Source organism: Numida meleagris, chromosome 2 (genome assembly GCF_002078875.1).
Source record: "Numida meleagris isolate 19003 breed g44 Domestic line chromosome 2, NumMel1.0, whole genome shotgun sequence".
Lineage (NCBI taxonomy): Eukaryota > Metazoa > Chordata > Aves > Galliformes > Numididae > Numida > Numida meleagris.
In genome coordinates, this window is record NC_034410.1 from 32,782,330 (window position 1) to 32,808,510 (window position 26,181).

Consider the following 26,181-nt stretch of genomic DNA (forward strand, 5'->3'; position numbering starts at 1 on the left):
ACATGAAGTAAGCCTGCAACCCATGCTGCCAGGTCTCACATTTTACTCCATTATCAGATGCAGAAGTCTCAATTTGAGATTGTTTTTAGTAATATTTCTTCCATCACTTAATAGTTAGCTGGAGCTTATGGAAGCACTACTGCAAGATGAAATATTTGAAATGACAGCTAGATTAAAGACTCCAGCCCATGGTTCCTACAAAAAAAAATGTGTTTATTGCCATTTTAGCACAACTCCAGTTCCCTATGACAGCTCTTATTAACAATTAGCAGCCTGACATTTTTATTGACTCCTATTTTGGCTGAAGTAGACAGTGAAGGGAAAGACCTACCTAAGTTTCTAGAGAACCATACTTAAACAGTTTTCAGTTACAGATCTGTAACTCCAAGAACATAAACACTAATCAAGCTGACATCTTTTTGTGGAGTTCCAGCAAAATGCAGTGCAACATTTTGAACAACACAGGAGCTGATAAAATTTCAAGAGTTGATGGAAGGGGAAAGAAGTTGAGAAGACTGCATCTGAACACTGTGCTTAACATGAAGATATCACACTGGAAATTAAAAAATAATCCACATTTTATCTACTGTTAGACAGTTTGTTTTGTGTACTGAATTCAAACAGACTGCTGTTACAGTGATACCCGCAAAAAACCTAGAAGAGTTCGCTCTGAACTGCACAGTGAGAATTAAACTTTCAGTGAGAAGAGTAACTTGACCTAGATCTTCAAGGCTAAATTTAGACCTCTTGCTCAATGGTATTCCTTTCACTGGCAACGGAAGTCAACTTTAGATATGCTTGTGATAATTTCTGCATTAAGAGCCTCTTACACAGAGAAAGTTGCAGAACATAATCTTTATAAAATTATAGATTTGCTGGACTAGGTTTAAAAAATATTAAACAAACATGGATTTTGAAGACATCTTCTCATTCATGTATGCACGCAAAGAGCTCACAAAGCAGGGCAGCACTACTGTGACACAGCTTTCTCTTGAACACCAAGAAATCCTAATCCCAGGACGAAGCAAGTGCTATCTCTAAACAGCATTAGCAGCATAATCTGTATGCACCTACTGGGATAAGTAGTATTTTCCAAAGTTAGTCGATACAAAATAATGCTATAGTAACAAGGTGCATTAGCTTCCACTTAATGGGTCTTGACTGTAAGCTGCAGGTAAATGCTATAGGCCAATCATACAAAGAGCACAGCATTACTGTATTGGCAGCATAGGCCCACCTGAAAGAGATTGAGGGAAAGAGTCTTAAAGGAGTAAGGTTGCAAACAAGCCACTACAATCTGGCTCTAACTCTAGGCCTTAAAATACTTATTTGTTGTGTCAGAACAGGAATAAAATCACTAGCATTCCTCCATAAGGTTTATAGATCAAGCAATTTTCAAAGTGTTATTTGGTTTTTGAAAGAGTTTCATTACAGCGCAGATTAACATTAATGTCCAGTAGGCATGCCCCAAATACTTGAAAACACAAGTGGAATAACCTGCCAGTAACAACTAGTAAGCACAAAGGTATATAATGACAGTTAGGCTCGCTGGTTCCTCTTTCATCCCACACATTCCCTCATTGCCACTCCTGCCAAGGCTATTGCATCTTACAGTAAGAGAACAAGATCTACCCATTTTTAGGAGAGCTGAGCTTACTTCTTCTCATCTAGTGCTTTGTCTAATAGCCAACAATGCAGTCAGAACACACAAAAATACCCCCAAAGACAAGATGCGTTAGGTCTTGAAAGACAAAAACCAAAGGAGAAGATTTGAAGATTTTTCTGACATACTCAATCCCAAGTTTTCTAGCAACTGGCCACTCTTTAAACATGATGTGAACAGTGTGCTATTTGGCATTCACATAGATAAATATAAGTCTTTCTAATATTTCTCCCTCCTTCAGAATATCACTTAATCTGAAATTCACATCAAACAGCAAATAATTTGTATTTAGATGAACCACTAAACACCAAAACAGCCATTTGTATTCAGACTAGTCAAGAGTATTGTGTAATATTAACCTAGTCTCAGCACTAACATTTTCCCAAGAAATAAAACCCAGAAGACAGCTAGAGTTGTTCTGGAATCAAACTTTTCTTTCTTTATATAGCATAATCAGCCTTAAAGCAAAAAATTATCAGTAAAAACCAAACTACAGACATGTCAAAAAATTAAGTAATTCCCTCAGATAAACAACATATTTGGGGGAAAGGGATTAAGAGAACCACATAAAAGATGTTAGAATTGCGCAAGGAATAATAAGGCTATGCTATATTAAGAAAAGGATCATATATATACACACACCACCCACAACGTACATTTTTTCCATGCTTTTTATTCCTCTGCTGACAACTTAACTTTATAAAACAACGTCTAATATTCTGGCTGGAAGCTAGAATCCTGTCTTCCACATTATCGTCTTGAATATCCTTTGGCTCTTCCTACTTTGTATTCATATTAGAATTGAGATGAGTATTTTGCCTTCTAATGTATTGCCAAATCCTACCTCAGTTTTCACTTGAGGATCAAAATCTAACCTTTTTTTCCCCCCCATCATCTACCCTCATTCTGTAGATATGAAATTCCACTTCCAGGAAGTGTACACACTTCCTAGCTTGTTCATCATACCTTTGATAAATGATGTAAAACTAAATTCATTCATATCCTTTGCATTTTTATTCTCTTTCAGGTGTAACTAACTGAATCATTTTAATTAAGACAGTAAAATAAAGAAAGCCATTCACATTAATTTTTTTGAGCAATTGTAAAAAAAAAAGCAAAACAAGATTTCCCCCATACAAAATGGGTTTCCCTCATCTTCCAATTCCAGGAGTTTTAGATAATTCTATGACAACAATAATTAACTATAGTTCTGTTTTTGAAACCGTAATTTTATGCTTCTGCTCTTGTTCATCCACAGAATGAAAAGACTTCCCTACTCTAAATTATTGCTTACAATAGATGCAGTACTCAGATCAGTAGTTCGCATTCTCCAACTTCAAGATAAGACAAATAGCATGCACACACTTCAACTATTACGAACCAGAGGAAAGCTCCTACCCTCGTTTCTTGGCAATGAAATCCTTTTTTCTCCTCTTCCTTCTCTTAGCTTTAATTTATACAAAAAGAACTGCTTAACAATAAGCAAATAGTCTTGCCCTAGCAGACATAAACACATGGAGATTGAAGTGATATGAACACACATCATAACACTTTTCTGAAAGAAGCTAAATTAAAAGCCATGGTGTCATGTGAAAACTCAGTTAATCCAGGTCTTTCACAAAAATTCCAGGAGGATAAAAACATTCCTAAAGCAACTTAAACACCAGCCTTTTTAACTTCTCCAAAGAAGTCTGTAGTACAACTGCATCAAAGAACAACAACAACAAAAAATACACTGCACTGACAGATCTGGTTTATTGGCTTGAGGTCCTTTACTGCTACAGCACTGCCTTCAGGCATGAGAGACAAACAGAATTGAGCCTTGTTTCACAGAAAGCATTAAACTCTTTCGACAGAGGTTAATACCTGCCCATGACACAAAACTGACAGCATTTTCTTTAATGTAATGAAACAAAAAATATTATACATACATCAAGAAAAGCAACCTGTACCAACAAGGGCACAGAGTGGCAGCTAAGATTGCTAACAAGACAACTCATCCGAGGTAAACTGTTAATAAAGACTTACCTCCAGAAACCGGCGCATCCATGAAAACAGCTCCCATTTTTTCAACTGCTTTAGCTAATTCTTTTGAAACTGCAGGGTCTATAGTACTGGAATCTATTAGTAATGAGCCTTTCTTCACTTTCCTAAAATAAAGATTAATTATTATTAAATATCTGGTACAATTACCATGGCAATGAGTTTCCTCAGCATGATAAATACACATTTTGTGTACACTAATAATTAAACAAAGTTTTAAAGTCTACTGAGCAAGGTCTGCTCAGCATACATACTCCTGGGTGTGTATACTACACTGAGTTTGAATGACTCAGAACACAGTAAGACCAGAATACTTAGGAACACACAGGCACACACACACACACACACAAAATATATATATTTTTACTAAATACTATTCTAAAAAAACAACTAGCAAAGCCTGCCATCTTACAAGCTTTAACAGTTTATCATATACAGATCATTGAAGATATATTTAAGCATTTAGTTCCATTGCTTAGAATGTAACTAATATTGCTTAAAACTTCATATGGAAAGAAAACTATATTAACATATATACAGTATCTTAAGCATCTTATCAGATGAGTCTGACTGCATTATTTTCATACTTTATTTTACATAAAGATCATGACTTGAACATCAAAAGCCCATTACAGACTTCAAAGCAAAGCATATAGAAAAGTTTCCATACTGACAAGCAATAATTTTATGCAGATAAATTGTATCTCAAATGGTGGAACACAAAAAGTTGCATAGGTGATTAAAAAAGTCAATTAAGTTTTAAAATGCCTTCAACAACAATAAAAAAACTCTATACTTTTAGCCCTCCTTCTATTCAATTGCACTATTATTTAACATCCACTGGACCCACAAGCACTATGAAATCAAAGAGCATAATTTCTAAGTCATAAAAAGGTGAGTAATTTAAAGCGACATGTTACACTAGACAAAGAGCCTTTCCGCACCTGGAGAAGAGGCTCAGGGGAGACCTTATCACTCTACAACTCCCTGAAAGGAGATTGTAGCAAGGTGGGGTTGGCCTCTTCTCCCAGGTAACTGGTGATAGAACAAGTAGTAGTCAAAGAATCATAGAATGGGTTGGGTTGGAAGGGACCTTCAAGATCACTGAGCCCCAACATCATGCCATGGGCAGGGCCACCACCCACCAGATCAGGCTGCTCAGGGTACTCAGAAGATTAACTGTATTAACTGGTATAATGCAGGCAGTAAGTACTGCCAAGCAGTCTTCAAAGCACTACCATCCTGGATACAGTTCTCCCACATCTGTTTGCCCAGATTTATGCAGCTGATCCAATTACCCATCTTCCCTGAAAGGTCTAAGCTACAGAGACATAGATCTGCTCAGTCCTGCTTTGCACAGAATATAAAACTATAGACAGTAAGGGAAGAAAGCAACTATTACTTCCTATGTTGGAAGGAGAAAAGAGAAAGCACTCTCCTCTACTTAATTTTCTAGCCACTGCACCTTAATATAGCCTTCAATCAATAACTATAATTTCATCAGTTTTAGAAGACCTACATATTTTTGTCATCTGTACGTATGTATGTTTCTTCCTTTATGTTATTAAGATGGATAGCAGTAAGATCTTGCAAGATCCAGGTAACGAGTGGCTTTAGTGATCTTGCTAGAAGCAACGTACACATGGCCAGAAAAGGTTTTAAAATACTATTCATTCATTAATTCAGCAAGTCCCAGAACTATTTCCATTATTAGAACTCTACAAATAATGGATTTTAGATTCAGTGGGAATCCCTCCACAAAAGCCATTAAAACCATTGCTAGAGATTATAGAAACTCTTCAGATATTTTCTTGATTAAGAAATAGGGAAAGATAAGCTGAAGTGAAGCAGTTTTCTTCCCAGATCTGAAGAATAAAGCCTACCTGAATTTGAAAAATAATAACAAAGCAAAACTGAGGTTTCAGACAAATTGCTTTTATATTTTTTTTCCCTGCTGGTCAAATCAGTCAGACACAAAGCTAGTAATCTGAAGCTAATTGTCTTTGAAACAGACAAATTTCATGTTCTGGGGAACAAGAAGAGCATCTCCCCTTTCAGGTATTCAGGAACCTTATCGTGAAACATAAGACAGACTGAATCTTGAGGCAACCCTATAGTCTACTATTTCTCTAGAAGATCCATTAAAACCATTGACCCCTGGCTCGAGACCTCAAACTATTTAGAAAATATTACTGTTAAAAATAACTGTGTAGGAAAGTATTTTCAATAGGCTAAAATGAGAAGCTGATTAAATCTCCTTTTATACTCAGAAAAGCCTATTATCTCTAATAAAGTAAGGAATCAACTGTAATGTTGATGTTCACTCTTAGGTATGAACAGACGTAGATATTACTGTAGTTTAACCAATAAGAGAATTTGGTTTTCTGTGATATATATCAGTAGATTCAAGAATTTTCAATAAACCTTACTATTCATTTTCATCCAGAAATCTCAGAACTGACTCAACAGTGAGTCTGCCAAAACAACAGACAATAAGAGCTGAAATTAACAGAGTCTTGTCAGCTATTCTATGTTAACACACTCTTATTAAAATGAGAAACAATGACATCTCTTCAGAGAATTTCATTTACAGGATCTGATGCCAAAAAAAAAGTATAAATAATTACTGTCAGCAACTATTCTACTTGCACTTGTCTGCAGTGCATAACCTTACCTGTAAGAGACATGTGCAACTGAGAAGTTAATTAAGTCAGCCATCTCAAATTCACATAAATCGCTACTCTACTAGAAATAAAATTTGATTTCAGCCACAAGCCAATCAAAACAATTTCTCACATAATTAGAAATATCAATAATGAAAAAACAGAGAACATCGAGTTAAGTGTGCTGAAAGCACTGTAAGAGTTACAGCAATATCTACGTAACACAATGAAAAGAGCAACAAGACAGCAGAGCAGCAAGATCCCAGGCCACAGCAAGCGAGGATTCACTCAGACACAACAGGAGGAGAAACAGAAATAAGGGAAAGAAACTGCTTACCTTCTGAAGGCCTAGGAGACTCTCAGGTAGGCAAGGATCTCTCATCTAGAGAGAGATCAGATGAGAGATCCTTGCCTCCACTGCCCACCCTTAAATGAAGTCTGGGAAGGGGTGGAGCCAGGATCCACCCCTTCTAGTCACTCAGGTACATTGCTTGCACCTGAGATCCTCTGGGTTGGCCCTGCCTTCCTACCAGGTGCTCAGTCACTGGTTTGAGTCCTGACTTAGCATTTCCACTGCAAGCTATCATTTGACAAACACTGTAAAAGTGACTTGAGTACAAGAGGGAGTTTTTTAGACTACAGTAAATTCTTACTTTAGAATTCCATTTGCTCCTGTGTAAACTTCTATTGCATTGGGACTTGAAGGCAGCATGGTAATAATTCTGTCTGCTCTTTCAGCAACATCTGCTGGGGAATCTGTCACCTTTAAAAGAAAAAAAAAATAAAAAATTTAAGTAAGCTTCCACTTTTTGAGAAAGAGCTGCCAAACATTTGCAGAGTTTAAGTATTTGCAAGTCATCGGTAACAACTAAGCTAGGTAAAAAGACTAGAACACAAGATCTGCCCTTATAATGGAAATGTCAATTAATTTGAATTAGTAACATAAAAATAAAATACAAAAAAAAATTAGAAAAGGATGTTCTGTTCCTCCAGAACATCCATCAGTGGAGATGTTCATAATCCATTCATGAATCTTCAAGTCACGTTAAAACATCTCTCTAAACAAAATACTGCTCTACGTTTCTAAGTAGGAACAACATTAAGGATCACAGAAATCTTTTTTTTTTTTCCTCGGATCCCAATCTTTTGGAATTTCTTGTTCTTGAATTCCTCTCTTCCAATGCTGTATTGAGAGAGGAAGACTGAGGAAAAAGAAAAAAAAAAGACTTACCTCCAACCTCACCATAAATAACATCAGATAAACTAAATGATGTTTCTCGAAATATTATAGTTGACATTTTTAAAGAAAAAATTATCAGCTCAAGCATTATTCACCAAAATGTCTAAACAAATTGAAAAATATTTTGTTAGAATTTTTAAGAAATATTTTAAGTACAATTTTATATGCATTTATTATTCAGTATGAATAAATCAGAATTTCCATTCTACATGGCATTAGGGTTTAAGAAATTGCACTTTAAAAGTTTCGTAAAGATTGATTCCTTTCTCAAAGGCATACAAACGAGCAAATCGATGACCTTGTTTCACCATTCCCTATCTGTTTATACCTACAGGCATTTGTTAACATTTTGTGTTAGTTTTGATACTAAAGGCACTTATGTAAATATATTATCTTCTAATATACAATGTTTTCATAAGGTCTTAGCACCAAATAAAGCATTTTTTGGTACACATTTGGAAGAAATGATGAATAACATCTTAAAGTAGTTCTGGAATACAAGAAGATAACTTCTTGACTGCTATTATTGTAAAATAAGTAAAAGAAGGGAAGACTATATTCACTGTAAAAAAGTTCTAAAATAAAAAAGGACTTAAAATGTGTACATTTTGTTTTGAAAGTATAAGTTAATACTACGTAAAACATCTGGTATCATACATAGATACTTAAAGGAAACATATCCTAGCCCAAAGAACAAACATTAGGAAGAATAAATGAGGCAATTATAAGCAGAAAAGCTTCTATACCTGATTAGTTAATTTTATGACTTGTGTATGACACCTTTGCCTTTAGTTCAGAGTGTTTCTGGTTCAGTTTAGTCCCAATGTGTATTATTAGAGGAGTAGAGAGGAAGTGTGTAATTAGAACCTGGATTTATACACTTCTTCTTATTTGAAAATATTATCTCCAGTATTCTCAAAGGTTTGCAAGTTATCAGATGAAGATGCTGTGGTCCACTTTCATCTTTCAGCAAGTTGAAAAATGCTATATTGTGCATGCAACTTAAAAATTGTAACAGTCTCATAATTCTACTTGGCTTTATAGATAGGATGAAGCTGTTTTATTGTTATCTGGCAGATATAAAGAAAGCTGAGGCAAAACAGATAGAAGACATAGTACAGTAGTCATCTACACAGAAATTCACATTTCCATTCCTATCTTTCAAAATACAAAACTGTCTTTCAAATGAAAAAATGAGATTAAGAATGCATACTAACTGTGGCAGTGCTTCTGCAATCAGACAAAGGAAAATCATTTTGCTACCTTGAAGTAGGTAGCAAAAAAGTGGGAATTAAAGTGGGAATTGTCATTCTTGGCATTTTGGTACAAATGTAATTAACAACCCCAGAGGAAACCTATCTAGCTCTTTCAACATGCAGCAGACATTTTTTTTTTATTTGGAATTTTATGTCTCAGAATTATAATTTAACTTGAATGATTTGGATGTTATTAAAAACTTTAAGCATTTGAAGTTATTATGAATATGAATGTAACTTTGAAAAAAATACCAAATACTAATTGCTGACTACTAATATAGACCATACTAGGTCAGATTGGCAGCCCAAGTTCCATATATGTTCTGACATGAGTCAGTTCAAGCTAATTTCTGCAGTATGCAGTTGGATAAGAGAGACTTTTCTTCTTGCTGGCCATTGGCTTATGTCATCCACCATGTACATCTGCTTATATTTGTTCTAAAATACTTCACTATTTTTTTCTTTATATTTACAGCAAGTCAATTAACAGATCTGCTTGCCTGAAAAGCCTTTCTCACTAAATACACTGAAAAGTGCTTCATGTTTATGCTGCTTTACTCATCAGCTGGCTTCAGCAGTATTTCCAAATTTGAGATATGATTCGAAGATACATAAACTGAGGCAAAGTAAGTGTAATATATATGCACAACACTGTGAGAAAGAAAATGTTAACTATGAGGAAAGCAAAACAGTAGAGAACAAGAGTGCAGGAAGCTCACTTGCTCACAGTACTACTCATTATTCCCGTTTGTAATCTTGCAACTTTCCCCAAGTTTCACCCTAGCTGCTAGAGGGGTGAATAACTCCCACTCAGCCAGTTTTTCCCTTACCAGTCATCATGAGCAGGCAGGTGGCTGCCTCCTTACATATACTACCTCCCAGTACTTACTTCAGAGGATAAGGAAATTGGAGTCGTACAATATGCAGTCTTATAATCAAACAATCCTTGTCTTCCATCTACCTTGGCAGTAGCACTGACTTTAAACAATGGACATTTAAGGACATTTACTGTCTCTTGGGGGGCATCTTTTCACCTCTGTAACATTCCTGATAGTTTTACCCTACCAGCCAGACGAAAGAAAAAGCAGTCCTTAGAGCCCAATGTTCCTTCTACATCAGTTTCTACAAGGCCCCTTGGACCCACAAGTTTCTAAGTCCTGAAAAAATTGTTGAGATAGGATTTACACCTGTGGATCAAAAAGAGGAAGTTACGTTCAAATATTTTCTTTAAGTGTGTTTTATTTGTGTTTAAGCCTAGTCATGTGTTCTATTAGTGATTTACGATCTTAAAACATACCTTTGGCTCTCAGAGCATTATAGTTCACCTTCAATATCACACACGAAGTCTTGCGGCGGATGCTAAAGATTCTATTACTATGGCAATAAGTTACCCAAATGGGCAGGCACAGTGAAGAGATCTCACTGCAGAAAGTGAATTCAGAATATAAGTGACTGCTCAAACCATTCTGTTTGCACAGCCTCTCGCTCAAGATCTGGTTCATCTCTGAGGGTCTCAACTACTTCGATAAAATTAAAACAGTAGTTAGGAAAACAAGCTGAAAAGCTTACTTTATCACTTAAGGCCAAGATTTTGTAATTATTTAAGGGGAACTGCAATTAATTATGAAGAGATGCACTTCATCATTTTATCTGCCAGATATCTTAACGTTATCTCATTATTTAAAATGGTTGCAATTAGCTCCAAAAGTTTAGACTTTAATGGCATACAGTTCTTCTATCTAGATTTACCTAAAATTTCCTTGCCACTGCTGAAAAATTTCCTCCACGTATGATTTTTGCATTGGTTTCTCCTTACTCAAGCACATTCTTTATTTCCATGTTCTATGTACCTATCCTTCATCCACAACTATCTAAACTACTATAGCTTTGAAGTACGTCAAAACCGCACAAATATATTTCAGACATTCAGAAAAGACAGCCCCAACGACATGAGAAATGAAATGAGTTTCTGGGTGTATTAACAGACCAACAAAAGCAATAGCACTGACTGGATCAGGGCCAAGATTTCACAGGGTATATGGCAGGAAGGTAAGCCTCCTTAATGTGATCAATTTCCTTCCCCTCTTTCTCCTTTTCATTCCTTCCTCTTCTCTCACTATAACCTCCCTCACCTCCAAGAAAATAAGCACTTCAATAATTAGATTTTTCCCCAACCCATGAGGACTGCACCTTGAAGCAGCAGGAAAGCTCATATGTCCCTATAACCCTTACAGCTATGCCAGCAGGAATTTTTAACTAGGGTCATCTAACCTGAAAAGGTCAAAGTAGGAACCAGATGAAAAGCAGCTCACTGGCCATCTAGGCCTAGGGTAGGAGGAAGCAACAGAAAGGAGGTGAAAGAACAGGCCATCAACCTACTCTCATAAAAGAAAGCACAACAAAAACACACACACAAAAAAACCAAAACAAGTAGCAGTTCTGGTTGACAGCATGAAAATAGCTTAGGGTGGAATCATGTCTTTGCTCAGTGTAAATTCTCACAGATTCTGATTGTATTCAATAAGTTGTTTAGTTCTGAATGGGATCTTCACCAAAATAAAACAAAAAAAACCAACCCAAACAGATTATTTATAAAACATTACATGTAAGCACCACTGAATACATGCAATTATTGTCAGAATACAGAAAGTGTACTACAATACCTGAGCACCCAGGTCTTGAAATTCCTTGCAAGCTTCTGGGAAAACATCATATGCAATAACTGGATATCCATGTTTTATCAGGTTTTTTGCCATTGGATTTCCCATGTTACCGAGACCAATGAATCCAACGGGTGTTTTGGAAGCCATTGTCCTAGAACACACTGATTTCAAAACAATAAATATCAATATTTCCATATCTTAAAGTGTGGTAATAATACAGTAAAAAGCATGTAATTAGTGTGCAATGATTTAAACAACTTAAATATTTAAGCGTAAAAAGTGTGGAAATGTGAATCCTATTCCACATAATTTAAACTGTAAAGCTTACAGTGAGCCAGAAATACCATCCCAGAATGATTTTTCTACTTTTCAGATAAAATTATTTTGTTGGGGAAAATGCAGATGTTTCAAAAAGTGTAGTAATAATCAAACTTCAGCAACATCCCTGAAAGCTAAAATCAGAGTTTCAGTCTGAGAAGAGGACTTAAATGTATTCAGGCTTATCTCTGTTCTGTTATGCATCTAAATCCTAAACTGGATAAGCAATATCATATTTAAAATATATTTTATAGTCTTCTTTGCAATCTTGGCTGCAGCCCTGGGATATTGCACTTGTTCTCTAGAAGTGGACTGAGGCTGCCACTTTATTTCCTGCAGCTCCTAACAAACGGGTAATAACCAGACTATTCTGATCCTGCAGTTAGACATAAAGCCCAAATCTAAAGGTGAAATCCTCCATAATAAATCACTGCCAATTCTTTGAGACATAGAATCACTTGCACCACAGTTTAAAAGCAAATATTGAAAAATAGAACAAAATACAGTATAACCACAAAATGATTAAGTTTTTACTGGAATGTGTGCTGTATATAAAGCATAATCTACAACCAATGGAAAACACTGCACTTTTAGCCAGGTACTTTTTACAAGTAGCTAGTGAGTATCACATGCTGGATAGAGGCTAGTTTTGCAGGCCTATAGCACGCTGGATAGAAAGCAGCGTGGCAGACATTCACATACTGCAAGCAATGTTTCACCACTTTTAACACTACTAAGCCAATGCCAACAAATTTGGTTGTTCCTAGATTTCTTTGTCGATTACATAGGATAATTTCTCCTTTACAGGAAAGGAAAAAGTTACGCAGAATAAACGCTAAAGCATGCGGCAATTAAGCAACCAGAAACAAGGCTAGCTATGGAACTACTGCAACTCAGAAGCGCACATACAGAAGTGCTTAAGCTGGATCTAGACTCTAAGAGGTCTCAATGCTTAGTGAAGAATCCTCTCTAGGCTAATAACACTTGATTAATCATTTTAAAGTCTTTCTGACTTTAAGCTCCTTCTTAGCCAGCAACGGTCATGCTCTTTCATCTCCAGCACTATTTTGGAAGTGCCACTTTTAATACATTAGGTTTGTTGAGAGAATTTTGGTCTGAGACAGTTTCAACAGATCCCTGTAGTAATTACATAGCTACAGAAGTAGCACAATTTAAAATAAAACTGTAGCGGGAAAACACTTAGCGCAGACTGAGAGAAGTCACCCAAAGAGCACACTGCTTTTTTAAGAAATGCTACATGCCAAATCTAGGAAACAAATGAACAAAGAGCTTAAAAGACCACGATCAGTTATAGCGATCATCTTGAAGTCCTTTCTTCTCATAGTTTCTATGAGTCAGTCTTCCCAAGAACTTCACTTCCATTGATCTAAAACTACTCTGTCTGCTAGCCAGAAGCCTCCAGTTTCCTGCAGAGGTTCAAGTCCTGGTTTTCAGCATCTTTCCTTCTTTTCCCTTAATATCAGTGGATGTTATTTACCTTAATTCCAGTAAAGCTTTAATCAGACGTGAGATACAGCTTTTCTCTCTCCGTTATGTCAAAAGTTGGTCACCTGCTTCAACGCATGTAATTTTGCCTTGTTCTTTGAGGAAATATTGTAAACTGAGGAGATTTTGGTAATGCTGCTTTGTACCATCCCACTTCTCTGCATCCCACCTTGCTTGCCTCCACCATGCCACAGAAGGCTGCTTTGCTTTAATGACTTTCCACAATTGCCTATCATCACATTCTATGATTAAGATACAAAAATCCACTGGTAATTGGACCATAACAGCAGACCTATTGCCAATGAGTACTTCTGTTACTTCTCAAAGACCCTCCTTTCAGTGTAAATATCCACGAAGCTAACTCATTCTCCTACGGTGCCTTCCTTAAGCCCCATTATTTCACAATGTCCACAAAAGGCTTAGGTACAGATAGGCTGGCATATGAGGGAACATTCTGATCAGTCTTAATAATTTTGTGTCACTGTTTCCCCTTTTGGCTGTCTCTGCTGGTTATCTCTTTTCTTAAAAGTTAGTGAATCAAGTGCCATTTCCTTTTCTATGCTAATTAATGTTCAAATCTATATAAAATGGGACTTCTTAGAGTAATAGTCCAATTCCTGACTCAGCTTCTGACTTCTTCATTGACTTCTCACAATCCAACATTAAATTGGCCACTTTAAAATTATATAATTTGATAACAACTTTAAAAAACCTCCAGGTCCTCTGGTACTCAAATACAGGAAAACTGTTTAAAAAGATTGATAAAATCACCTTACAGACATACCCAACAGAGCTGATTTCAATTACATTTTAATCAACTACTTCTAAAATCCTGGCACATAATATAATATAATGACTATTTAAGCCACTGGGAGGTTGCCTGCCAAAGGATGTTTAAGAAGACATGATTCTTCAGACTTTCATATTAGATGAAACTCCACAGGTACCACCATGGAAAGTGATGTCCAGCTTGAATAGGCACTGTTTACATTACAGTTCTGGATACAGGGCACACGCTTGGTTTTATTAAGAAGTGTATAATTCAAGAACCTCTGGATTCATATTCTGCAAATTCACATACACATATGCTTAACTAATCCCACTGATTGCGTAAGCATTTGCAGAAATTGTCCTTGTGGCACCGAGTCTGTTTTACTTTAGTCAGAAGATCTACTGCAATCGCATGGCTGAAAAAATGCCCAGTTCACTTCCAACAACTAACAGAGGACAGAACATCAGGAGCAGGAGCAACAGAAGCTACTTTTGAAATAATTGCTGATACCACATACAATTAATTTTCCTTCACTGGAAATAGGACTAGTAGCATAGGTTAATTTATACAAGAAATTAACTGTTAGCAAAGCCAGCTATAGGTACACTAACTCCAAAGAATTTTGGCTTTTTCCAGAAGACTCTTCATTATTCTATTGAGCAAGTTTGTGCTCAAGGAATCCTGTGCCTGTGAAGACTGCACTGATGAGGATCTACTCACGACCCTCCTACCATACTGGGGGCTTACAGACAATACAGATAAAAATATTTTGCATTAAAAAGTTACCCTATAATATATACACTTGATTAAATCTGTGTTAATTGCACAAGAATCTTCCCTTAAAAATAATTTCAGAAAGAAAATCAGTACGAGTTTGTGAATTTCAGAATGCTTTTTCTTGAACAAAATAAATCTATTAAGAGAAGAAAATCACAAGTGCATAGACAGCAACCTGTCTTTTAATCCTGTCCTTAGAACACCTGGCCTGTCAATGACCTCAAACGCAAGTCTTTTCTAGCTACTACATACTATTTAAAGTAACTTTCTTTTTAACCTGAACAATGACAGCTACAAGTTTAGAATATCATTTCACACACATTTCATTTTACACTATCTCCTGAAGTAATGATTCTTAGAGCTTTAAGGAAGGATTTCAACTCCATCAGTGCCTTGAATTCACTGCAGCAAGTAGACCGCAGACAATATAATATGCAGTGCAGAGTCCATCTTCTTGTACTCAAACTAAAAATGCGTCTGGATAGCATCACAGACAGTAGGGCTAGAAAAGGCCCAATATGCCTGTACTCTAAAGCACAGCCTAACTGGCCACGAACAGGACCAAGAAATCAGTGACTCTCCAACTGTAATCTCAACACTTTCACTTACTTTTTGGCTGTACATAATACATCTTGAACTATGTTTACCGAAAGTGCCTAACTTCTGGGCTGGAATACCTAGCTCCAATGTCAAACATAGCAAATACAACTGGCACAAAGGATAAGAGCCCACAGATTCCTTTCTGGTATGAATTCCCTAACCAGAGTGGCTGCAAGTCATACTAACAGTCTTGATCCCTCTGGATCACTGAATGTTGGGCTCTTTTCCATCCATTAGAAGAGAGTTAACAGGAGTATGGGAAGATGCCCATAGTGAGTTGAAGCTGAAAAAAAGGCTGCTCTTTTTGTTTGGGGCTGTATGAGAAAGTACAGTTGCATGTGAAGTATTTTGACATGGATGGGGAAACATGATGACAGTTCAGTATGAGCCATTAAATGAAAGCTGTTGCCACTGAGTCTGCGTATGAAGTTCTGGTACAAGTGCAACAAAAAACACCACCCTTTTCTCTTTCCAGCTTTGAAAGAAAGGATTAGAGAGAGCTTCTGTGTTTTGCGCAGAGTTCACTATGGAAACTCATACAGTCTCTACTGAAGCAGATCCTGGAGGGAAATAGATGGAGAAACACAGAAGTTAGGCAAGTTAGCTGTACTCGTGTAGAATCAGGTCTTTCTGCTCCTAGAAGCCTTTGCCAATGGAATTTAAATTGCCCAAGGGTCACAGGCTTTTAAAGTTTATGCATTGATTTTGAGAACTGCACTCTGCCAAAATCATAATTTCAGAAGATTACAAGACTCTAAATTTGGCCAGCTCTACACTGAAAATGTTCCACTTGGTTCTCCTTGCCTCTATAAAGGTCTGCTGATGAAAAACAGACATGCTATCTTCTAAGTGTCAGTATTCTTACACCATTTTTCTTATCTGTAGCTATATCTCATTAAATGTTTGTTAATGTAATAAAGACAAAAACATATACTAAGTACTCTTCATCTAAAAAGAACATCAAGTGTACACTTGATCCCTTAATTAAGTAATGCACTGGGCTTTAGAGCAGCAGGTCTTTCAGTTGTAATCCTTGCTTAGTAATTAATGCTTCTCTGCACAAGAGCATGGAATCATCCAACAGTTCACACACAGCTGGTGCATCAACGTAAGTGTTATTAAATTGTTAATTGAACGGATCCCTTTTACTCATACAAAACTGTTTGCAAGGACATTTGTGCTCTCTAGCAGCGTACCGTCTTCTTTGATGAACAGCTCCCTCAGCTGATGCATTTCTTTCACCTGTAAATCTTCCCCTCTCAGCCATTAATATCCCTCTTCCTTCATTCCTACTAGCAGTCCCCAGGAAGGATTTCTCTACACTCAACCCAAAAAAGTGCCTTAAGATCATGAACACCCTCTCCAAGAAGCACCTTTGTCAGCAACACTGTCAGCTGCACATCACAAGACAACATGTTCTCTGTCAACTATCCAGTTTGCCAATACACAAACATACATAACCGATGCTTCTCCAAAATCAGCCTTCATCTATTTCCTCCCAAAAGATTTAACAGTCTCTAGTACGTACAGAAGAAACAACCCATTATGGTTTGTTGTCCAAGAGCAATCAACGAACTGTGGAACATTCAGTAAGCAAACGGCAAGAGACCACTGGCAGAGCTGTTACACTGGACATGCCATGTTGTGTAGGACAGATTCGTCAGAGTGGGCAGAGTTCCTTCTCCAGCACGGTGTTTCACTCAGAACGATGCTCAATGAAATCTCTAATCAAAATACAACTTTTAGTCTACTCAAAATCAAAGAAAAGGGTTGCAAACCTAATAAAGACATTAGAGATGAGGATACCTTGACATGTAACAATGCAATAGAGTTCAGCAGATAAGAAAGTTTAATGCTTAGATCTTCATCCCATGAACACTTCTCAGAGTCAACAGGACTTTCAGTGCAATTACTACTAAGTCAGAGCTTAAACACTGTGGGTGAAACTTTGTTTTTGTTCTGTGGGAGATTCCGGAGAGAGAGACAATTTCTCCTTTTAGTCAGTTTCTTGATCAGGTCTTCAGGCAATAACAAACAGTATTTTTCAACCTAAAGAGTCAGTGTGGTGGTTTTGGTTGCTTTTTGCAGCTGTGCCCACCACCAACAATCTTGATGTCTGCTGTCTTCTCAACATGAAACATGACCACCGGGGTATTGATCAGGATAGGATGTCAAAGCTCTTATACAAATATTCCTGATGACTAACACACAGAGAAAATTCAAAATGCATTGGAAGCTGTTGCTAGAGAAATGGCAGTGTCACTAAAGGTACTAAATACACAAGCAGTTATCTTGTATTTAACTTTACTAGCACATGACCAATATACCTGCTGCACTTGAGCTATTACCTGACATGAAATCAGAGCTCCAACCATAAAAGAAAAATCGCGCATTAGTAATGGAGATAAAATTAAGCAAGATAACCCTGAAAGCTTATTTCAAAATTAAGTGTCAAACACTTTTCATTGATCCGCTTAAATGAGGTTTAAAGGCAAATCAGAATTCAAATCTTACTTTAAAGCAATTATCTGAGTAATTCCTGAATCTCTTTAAGTGCAATGATTTTAGAACTATATACCACGTAAAATAATATATCTCTCCCATTTTACTACTTGAAAGGTCTTCATCTACTGGTCTGTTGGGAGCTTAACATGACATACGTGAGCTGCTACTGATACAGACTGGTTATGTCACTCCCAGAATGACAGTGAGAATGCTGCTGAGGGAATGCTTTCAGTTATCTGCTCTAGCAGGTAAAACTGTGAGGCTGAAGCATGCTTTTCAAGGCTCAGAGAAGGAAAAGGTTTGGGCACCAGCTCTGCCAGTGCATTCCTCTTCCACTGGCACTGAGAGGACACTGAAATGTATCCCCTCCTTCACCACCCATGAATCAAACATGTGTGCGAGTTCTCACAGGAAAAAGGCTGCTGGGTCTGCCTTCAGGTTAGGGGAAATAACGGTGCAATGATTAAGACAGGTGAACAGACCAAATCCAGATCACTGGCATCGTTAGCGTGCCACTGTCCCATGTGTGGGTCCTCTCCCTCTCCATGCATGCTGTTGGAAGTAAACAAGGCAGAATACCGATGCAGTGAGGCCATTCCGAGCCCCTGAGGCGACCTTCGCACATCTGGGCAGCGTGACGGGCTCCGTGCCGCCGCACCGCGCTGTGACAGCCCTGCCGCGCTCCCGGGGGTTCCTTGCCCTCGGCCGCCGCGGAGATCGCACGGCGCGGGGCCGCCCGTGACAGCGCGGGGACCGGCGGCGCTGCCCGGCCGAGCCCCGAGCCAGGCCCGGCCTGCCCGCAGCCCGTGTCAGCGCGGAGCCGCGGGGAGGGACAGGTCCTTACCCATCGCCGCGCGAGCGGCACGCACCCGCCGGTGCCAGCGCCACCAGCCCGCCGGTCCCCCGAGCACCACAGCCGCGGCCATGCTGCGCCCCGGCACCGAGTGACCTCCGACCAACCGCCACCCTCCCCGGCGCCTCCCCGCCCCACACCGCCGCCGCCCCGCGAGCGGCAGCCGCGGCGGCCAACCACGGCCGGCCCACGGCGGAGCGCAGCCCATGGCGGCGCAGGCTCCTCCCCGTGACCGCCCGGCTCCGCCCGCCGCTCGGTGACGGCTGGGCCGTGCCCACTCCGGGCTGCCAGCTCTCCGCGGCCCGTGCCAGGAGCGGGGCGGGGCGGGGGCCGGGCAGGCGCTGGGGCACCGTATTGGGGTAGCGCAGCTGGTGGCGGTGACCCAGCCCTTCTCGCCGCGGCCTTCCGTGCCGAGGCTTCCCTGAAGGGAGGGAGTGGGCTTCGCCATGGCATGGGTCTGCGGAGGCGTTTGCCTTCCCCGGGGCGGGGTGGGCAGCCAAGAGACTGGGGCCTCGCCCGGCCCGTGGCTGTGGGGTGGCCTGGGAGAGCCTCCCGAGGCGGGGCCTGGCTTTTGTGGTGGGTAGGGTGCTGTTTGAGGCAGAGGCGACACATGGTTTCATGCGGGGCCTTGTTTGTCCCTGCAATATGAAAAGAGTGTGGTGTACATGGTGCCTTTGCTGTGAGGAGAAAGGCCTTTTTCTCGTCTGAGTGGGAAACAGGTGTTGGCATTCATCAGAATCATTAAAGTTGGAAAAGACCACTAAGATTGTCTAGTCCGACCATCAACCACCATGCCCACTATGTTCCTCAGTGCCACGTCTACATGTTTCTTGAACACCTTCATGGATGGTTACTCAACTGCATCAATGGGCAGCCTGTTCCAATGCTTGACAACTCCTGAAATTTTTCCTAATATCCAACCTGAATCTCCCCTGGTGCAACTTAAAGCCGTTACCTCTTGTTCTATTGCTGTTACCTGGGAGAAGAGGCTTACTCCCACTCCCACCATGCTACAACCTCCTTTCAGGCAACCCCAGACCAACAACCCAGTTCCCTTAGCTGCTCCCCATAAGAGTTGCGCCCCAGACCCCTTACAACTTTGTTCCCCTTCTCTGGACGTGCTCCAGGGCCTTAATATCTTTCTTATAGTGAGGGGCCCAAAACTGAACATGGCACTCAAGGTGTGGCCTCATCAGTGCTGAATACAGAAGGACGATCGCCTCCCTGCTCCAGCTGATTACACTACTTCTCATACAAGCCAGGATGGCATTGGCCTTCTTGGTCACCTGGGCACACTGCTGGCTTATGTTCAGCCATCTGTCAACTAACACCCCCAGATCCTTTTCCTCTGTTCAGCTTCATGACCAGTTTCATCGTGTTGCGATCCCAAGAGCAGTTCCTGAAGGTCTGACAGAGGGATTATCACCATCGATTAGCAACAAGTTAGTAAGAACTGTGCTATATGTCTGCAGTGTGGGACCCAAAGGGGTTTGGAGACCTACAAATGGTGTGGGGAGAACTCCAGACTGGGTGTGAGGGAGCAGGACTGGGCTTTAAGGATGAGCAGGTTAGAGGCAGGCACACGCTGCCTTCCAGAGCAGAGTGTCTGTCAGAGCTGTGCAACTGACACATCTCTGTCTCATGAACAGAACAGTTAATCTCTTTTCTTGAGGGCAAAACTTGCCTTAGTTTGTTGTGCCACTGTGGAGGAGTGTTGGGTACTCCTTTAGTCATTAGGGTACTTGTACTATGTCAGAGGTTGTTGTGTGTGTGTTTGTTTTTTTTTTGCTTTTCTGTAGTATCATTTATAGATTCCCTGAGGAATGTAGTTATCAAGAGACCTCAGGCCTCACAAAGTCAGGTATTCACTCAGTTATGTGTTAGTACAGAAAGAATAGGCTCTCTCTCCCTATATATATATATACACACTTGGCTCTTCTGTCGGTACCACAGTGTATGTTTGTATACTTGCCCCTATAAAACAGTGGAAGACACACAGTTAAATTAATGCAGCTCAACATAAAGGGATTTTGTGGGCAGGAAACAAGGCTGTGGTTATACAATTGCTTTAATCTGGCATGTATCACCACTCCACAGGCTGATCTCATGCCTTCACTCAGTTGCTTCTTCTCACTGCCCTTCAGCTGTGCACTGAGACAGAGTATGACTTAAGAAGACAAAAAAGATTCCTGCAACTAAGTTATGGGAAAGAGACAGAAAAACAGAAACTCTTTAATTTGCTAGCACTTTGCAAATTATTTGAAGCTCCAGAGACTCATATATGCCAGTATTTTCATAAGCTCACTTGTTTCTTCCAACATGCCATTTGAAGAGTGCCAAGTGAATGAAGCTACTGAGCTGTGTTTACTTATTTCCTCAGTGGTGATGGGGCTAACAAACATCTTGAGCACAAATTCTGTTGAGATGAGGTGTGATTCCCCATCAATATAGCCATGCTGGCAGAAGTCTGTACTAGTCCAAATAAGGTCTTTGAAGGTCATTAAAACTTGAATTTTACACATAATCACGTGTAACTTTAACTCTGCTTGTTAATGTGTTTTTCACCTTCCTGCCTGATTCTTCACTGCCTTGCATTTTCAGAATCATTTATCTTTTTCCAGCTGGCTGCAGACTCCTACTAAAGCTGAAATGAGTTAGAAAATGATTGATCTGATGTTCTTGGGAACGGGGAACAAGCAAGCAGAATCTACTGATATCACTGATATGTGGTAGTCACATACACAATTTTAATTCTCATTAAGAGATGCAGCTTTGCCTGAACAGCTGCACATTTTCTAGAACTTTATCATGTCTAAGAGGGTTTTATTTGTATAGGTATATGAGCTTCATACTAGCAAAATAAAGATACACCACAATCATTTCCAAACGTAGCATGAGAAACTGTAAAAAGGGGAGCCCTGATGCTAAAAGTATAGTAGACTGAGGCTTACATTACTTTGCCAGCACACTTGTGAATAAACTCTATTGTCTATTGACATGTCCCCTCTTATCTTACTATGCCTTTTACGTTGCTTTTGTACAGAACATGATTTTGTAGACCAACAAAATACATGAAATTTGATTAATCTCTGCTCACATACTGAACACTGATACAACTTATACTAGTACTTCTGTACTTTTAAGATAGACACTATGAGAAAAAAAAACAAAACATTTGTAGGACTAGATGGTACAGACTACAATATTGCAGAGCATTTGTAAGAAAACAGACTAAAATGAAATCTAGCTGCTTTTTTTTCCCCTCCAAAATGCCCTCCAGTGATGTTTGAACTTTTAGCAGGCTTATAGTAAAGTTGGCTCGTTTTGTTAAAAATAATTTTGCCTTTCATAAAATCTGATCTCATTATAAATTAAGCCTTGCTAGTTAATTTTATTTTGTGTGTTTCTTATTTCCCAACCTAATCACATTTTTTCCACACAAAATGAAGAAAAAAAGCTTTGTTAAGATGGAAATATTTTTAAGTAAATAGCCATGAAAGCTTTCACTTACATTAAACCACAGGATAAAAATGTTCTGACTTTTTTTTTTGGTAAAGCAGCAGTATCTCCTTACTCACACCTAGTAATAGAGTATTTCATAAAGATTTGTATGAGATGATTTCTTAAATTTTTAAATAGTCAAAATGCAGATAAACAAATTATTGTTCATACAGTTTATTTATATAAATTAAAGAATATATTTCCCATGTTTTAAAATGTGGATACATACCTCATTTGAGTGCATAAAAGCCCTACTTTTTACGTAAAATGCTTTAAATTAATATGAGGAAAGTCTAAAATTGCCTATAAAAATAAATTCATTAGATATTTCAAAATATCTTGAAGTGCCAAAAAAGCTTTCCAGAAATCAGTGATTACACTACAAACACGCCACAAAGGGGAACTGTTAACAAGTGTTACTTTGCCAGTGGTAGGAAGATTGCCAACATTTAATTGGCTTTAAAGTTTTGTTCTATCAATGGTGTATTGTATCTTAAAAGCAGTAATACCAACCTTATGATTTAGGCAAGAAATGGGACCTCAAAATATCTGACTATGGAAGGAAGGAGCTATTTTCTAAAGGCAAACTAGCCAGTCTCCTTGTTACTCTGCTATTAGAAAATAGTTCATTTTTTCAACACAGCAAAAAGGATATCATAAAAATAAATTATATGTGAGAATGATGAATAGTAAATATATAACCGGTATGTATCTGTTTTTATCAGTAGATCAGTTGCTTTATAAAAAAGAGTATGGATGTCATTACAAAAACTGATCTGTTGGCTGCCAGATCAAAGTCAGCCTTGCTCCCCAAACCCAGGTGGATCCCAGAGGCTCTTCTCTCTCTCAAGATCATCGAGCCTCCCAGTGTTACACAACCCATCAGTGACAGCAAAGGGAAAGAAAATAGAACTTTCTTGATTATCCTTATTGTATAATCATGTAATGCTCATTGCCATTATTTCCATGTTCATTAAGCCACAAAACCTTGCTATTATTAATGCATAGTTGCCATTCTCATCTTGCTTTGTAGACTCTGTGAGACTCATTTTTGCAGAATCCTGAGGAATGCAGAGAAAAAGATACAGTGCCTTGATACTGCATGGTACAGTACCCTGCTGTCATCTCAGAGTCTTAGATCATCAAAAACTTCTGCGTATTTATTCACATCACACCCAAAGGATGCTAAATCAAGACCTTTGTGTTTAAGTTACTGACATTTATTTCTTCCCTTCTAAAAAATATGTGTAGACCTTAAGTGTGCTCCATGGTATTTGTGACATTGTAACATGGAAGTTAAAATATGAGAACTGGCAGAGCACTTATAATACAGAAAGCAGCTGCTATTTATACACTGATAGTGTACTTGTTGGTACATCATGTCCACTAATTTCTGGGACATGTAAAGAAATATAGGTAAAAAGAAACCAATGTAAAGAAGGCTACTTTTTTTTATGTTCTTTGAGTTGAAAGTATGGCCATCTCAGTTTGTTTATAGATCTAATATAAAAAGGCAAAACACACATAAGGAATAAAAAAAATAGGACATTTTTAGTATATATTTGGTAATATGCATTTTCTTACATTTAAGGATGTTTTCCTCTTAATAAGAAACTCTTAAAAGCAAAGGGAATTGTCAAATTATGCTAAGGGTTTCTGGATTGGCTGAGCCTGAGAGCCTGACCCTGACATAACTACACTGATGTGGGATAATTACAGTTAATCACAAATATATAAGTTTCCATCACTTTGGGGAGATTTCCTTTTTTAGGACAATGAGTTTTCCAGTTATCCAGGCTGATAACTATGCTCTGTGTTCACTTAATTTATCAAGTTATGTAATCTGGAGCAGTATGTAATCTAGTAATTAACCATGAGCTGAATATGTGCAGTATTCTGAATATTGCATACATATATATATATCTATGCAGGGAAGCAAATTCCAGACTTCTGCGGGAACATTGCCCTGGGGGAACACTGACACTTTTTTTGGTGCGAAGAATTCCTGTCTGTTTTGTCAGAAGCATTCCTACTGCAGTCTGGAATCAAGTTGCATCTCATTTGAATGTCAGATGAATGCAGAATGCACAAGTTAATAGAAGTGCGTATATACCAGTGCATGTGTACTTGCACTATTTAATACCAAGGTCACTTAAACACTATAGGTTTCCTTCCCCCCTTTTTTTTTTCATTCTGATAAATGTTCTTAGGATGTTTAGGCTACAGTGTGCTGACTGGGTTTTTGGAAGAGCTGAAAAGATTCAGGGACTCATTTCCCAGAAAAATTAAATTACCCCCTTCAAGTTCCTTCCAAGGTCTCACCCAAGTAAAATGCAATAGAGATACTTTATCTATCTGAATTAAATTGAAAAAATGCTCTGGGGAACAAATCCTTTTAAACACAGCATTTTGCTAAATAGAACATGTTGCAGTTCTTATTATCAGCAACTTCAATCACTACCATCTTTTACAAATAAGTGGGAAGTTCTATGTATGTGACTACCACAAAAAATACAGAAGTTGTTCCATTTGGAGAATTGGCACACATACAAAAACCAAAAGTGTAAAGCACAGTTACCTGTAGAGCACCCCATAGCAATTTGTTTTCATTTTTGTGCTTTAACTGTTAGTCTTTGTGTACCGTATCTTATTTTTACATGCTTATTTCACATGACACAGAAATGCAATGAGGAGGATGACTTTGGTTCAGATTTAGGTGAACAGTTAAATAACAAATTCCAAAATAAATATTGCTACATGTGGTAAATGCTTGGTATTGGTCATGCTCACTTTATTTTGACTACTGCCTGCAGTGTACCACATACAGTACTGACTGGTGTATTGCCCTCCAATTGTCAGTCAATGCCCTTGTCAATTATGGGATGCTGAGACAGAAAAAGAAAATGAACATGGTAAGGCAACATGGAAAAGTGATGTGGAAAAGCAACACAGTAAGTTGATCTCAATTTAAGGGTCCCAATCAAGGAGGTCTGTATGTAAAACATAGAAAAATATGAAAAACATAGAAAAAAAAAACACAGAAAAATTTTGTCCAACCAGCATACATATATACATACATATACCAGTATTTAAACATCAAATTTGTGTTACTCTGATAAAATCCTGAACTAACCCCATCATGATATAAAAATAAAGAGGAATACTGGCAACTACGCATTCCTTGGGTCTTCCTGCACAAAAGTGTAGAGCACATTACTTCAGAAGCAGTTTCTCTCTGTGGCATGCTGCTGAGCAAAACCTTGTATTGTGGTTTAACCTGGCAGGCAGCTCAGCACCACGCAGCTGTTCACTCATTCCTCCTGCGAAGTGGGATGAGAGAGAGAATTGGAAACAAAATAGACCATGTCCATTGTAGCTATTTAGTAAGAATAGGAAAAGAGAAAAAGGTAACAACAACAAAAAAGCAATGATAACCATATACAATGCAATTATGTATCTACAATGCAATTACTCTCCACCTGCCGGCTGACACCCAGCTAGCGATACTACTGCCCACTGACTGATGTGGGGGTAGCAACATGTCTCACCAACTGCTGACTGACACCCAGCTAATCCCCAGGCAGCGAACAGTTCCTGACCAGCTCCCCACATCAGCCTGAAAAGTGGAACCAAGTGAACCTAATGAGACTTAACAAGACCAAGTGCAAGGTGTTGCTCTTGGATCAATGCAATCTCAGATGTGTACAGACTGGGAGAAGAACTCATTGAGTACAGCTCTGCGGAGAAGGACTTGGGGGTCCTGGTGGATGAAAAGCTGAACACTAGCCAGCAATGTGCACCTACAGCCTGGAAGGACAAAG

The 26,181-nt window shown here is 38.7% G+C and overlaps 1 protein-coding gene across 1 annotated transcript in view; it reads right to left on the bottom strand.

The window, feature by feature from the left end:
* HIBADH (3-hydroxyisobutyrate dehydrogenase) overlaps window positions 1-19,008 on the bottom strand; it is an 80,102-nt gene extending 61,094 nt beyond the window's left edge. The window contains exons 1-4 of the mRNA XM_021387690.1: window positions 18,851-19,008; window positions 11,529-11,689; window positions 7,023-7,132; window positions 3,692-3,813 (exon numbers count right to left, since the gene is read on the bottom strand). Coding sequence (XP_021243365.1) covers window positions 3,692-3,813; window positions 7,023-7,132; window positions 11,529-11,689; window positions 18,851-18,932 — 475 coding nt within the window. The 5' untranslated portion in view covers window positions 18,933-19,008. The remainder of the gene's footprint in view (window positions 1-3,691; window positions 3,814-7,022; window positions 7,133-11,528; window positions 11,690-18,850) is intronic.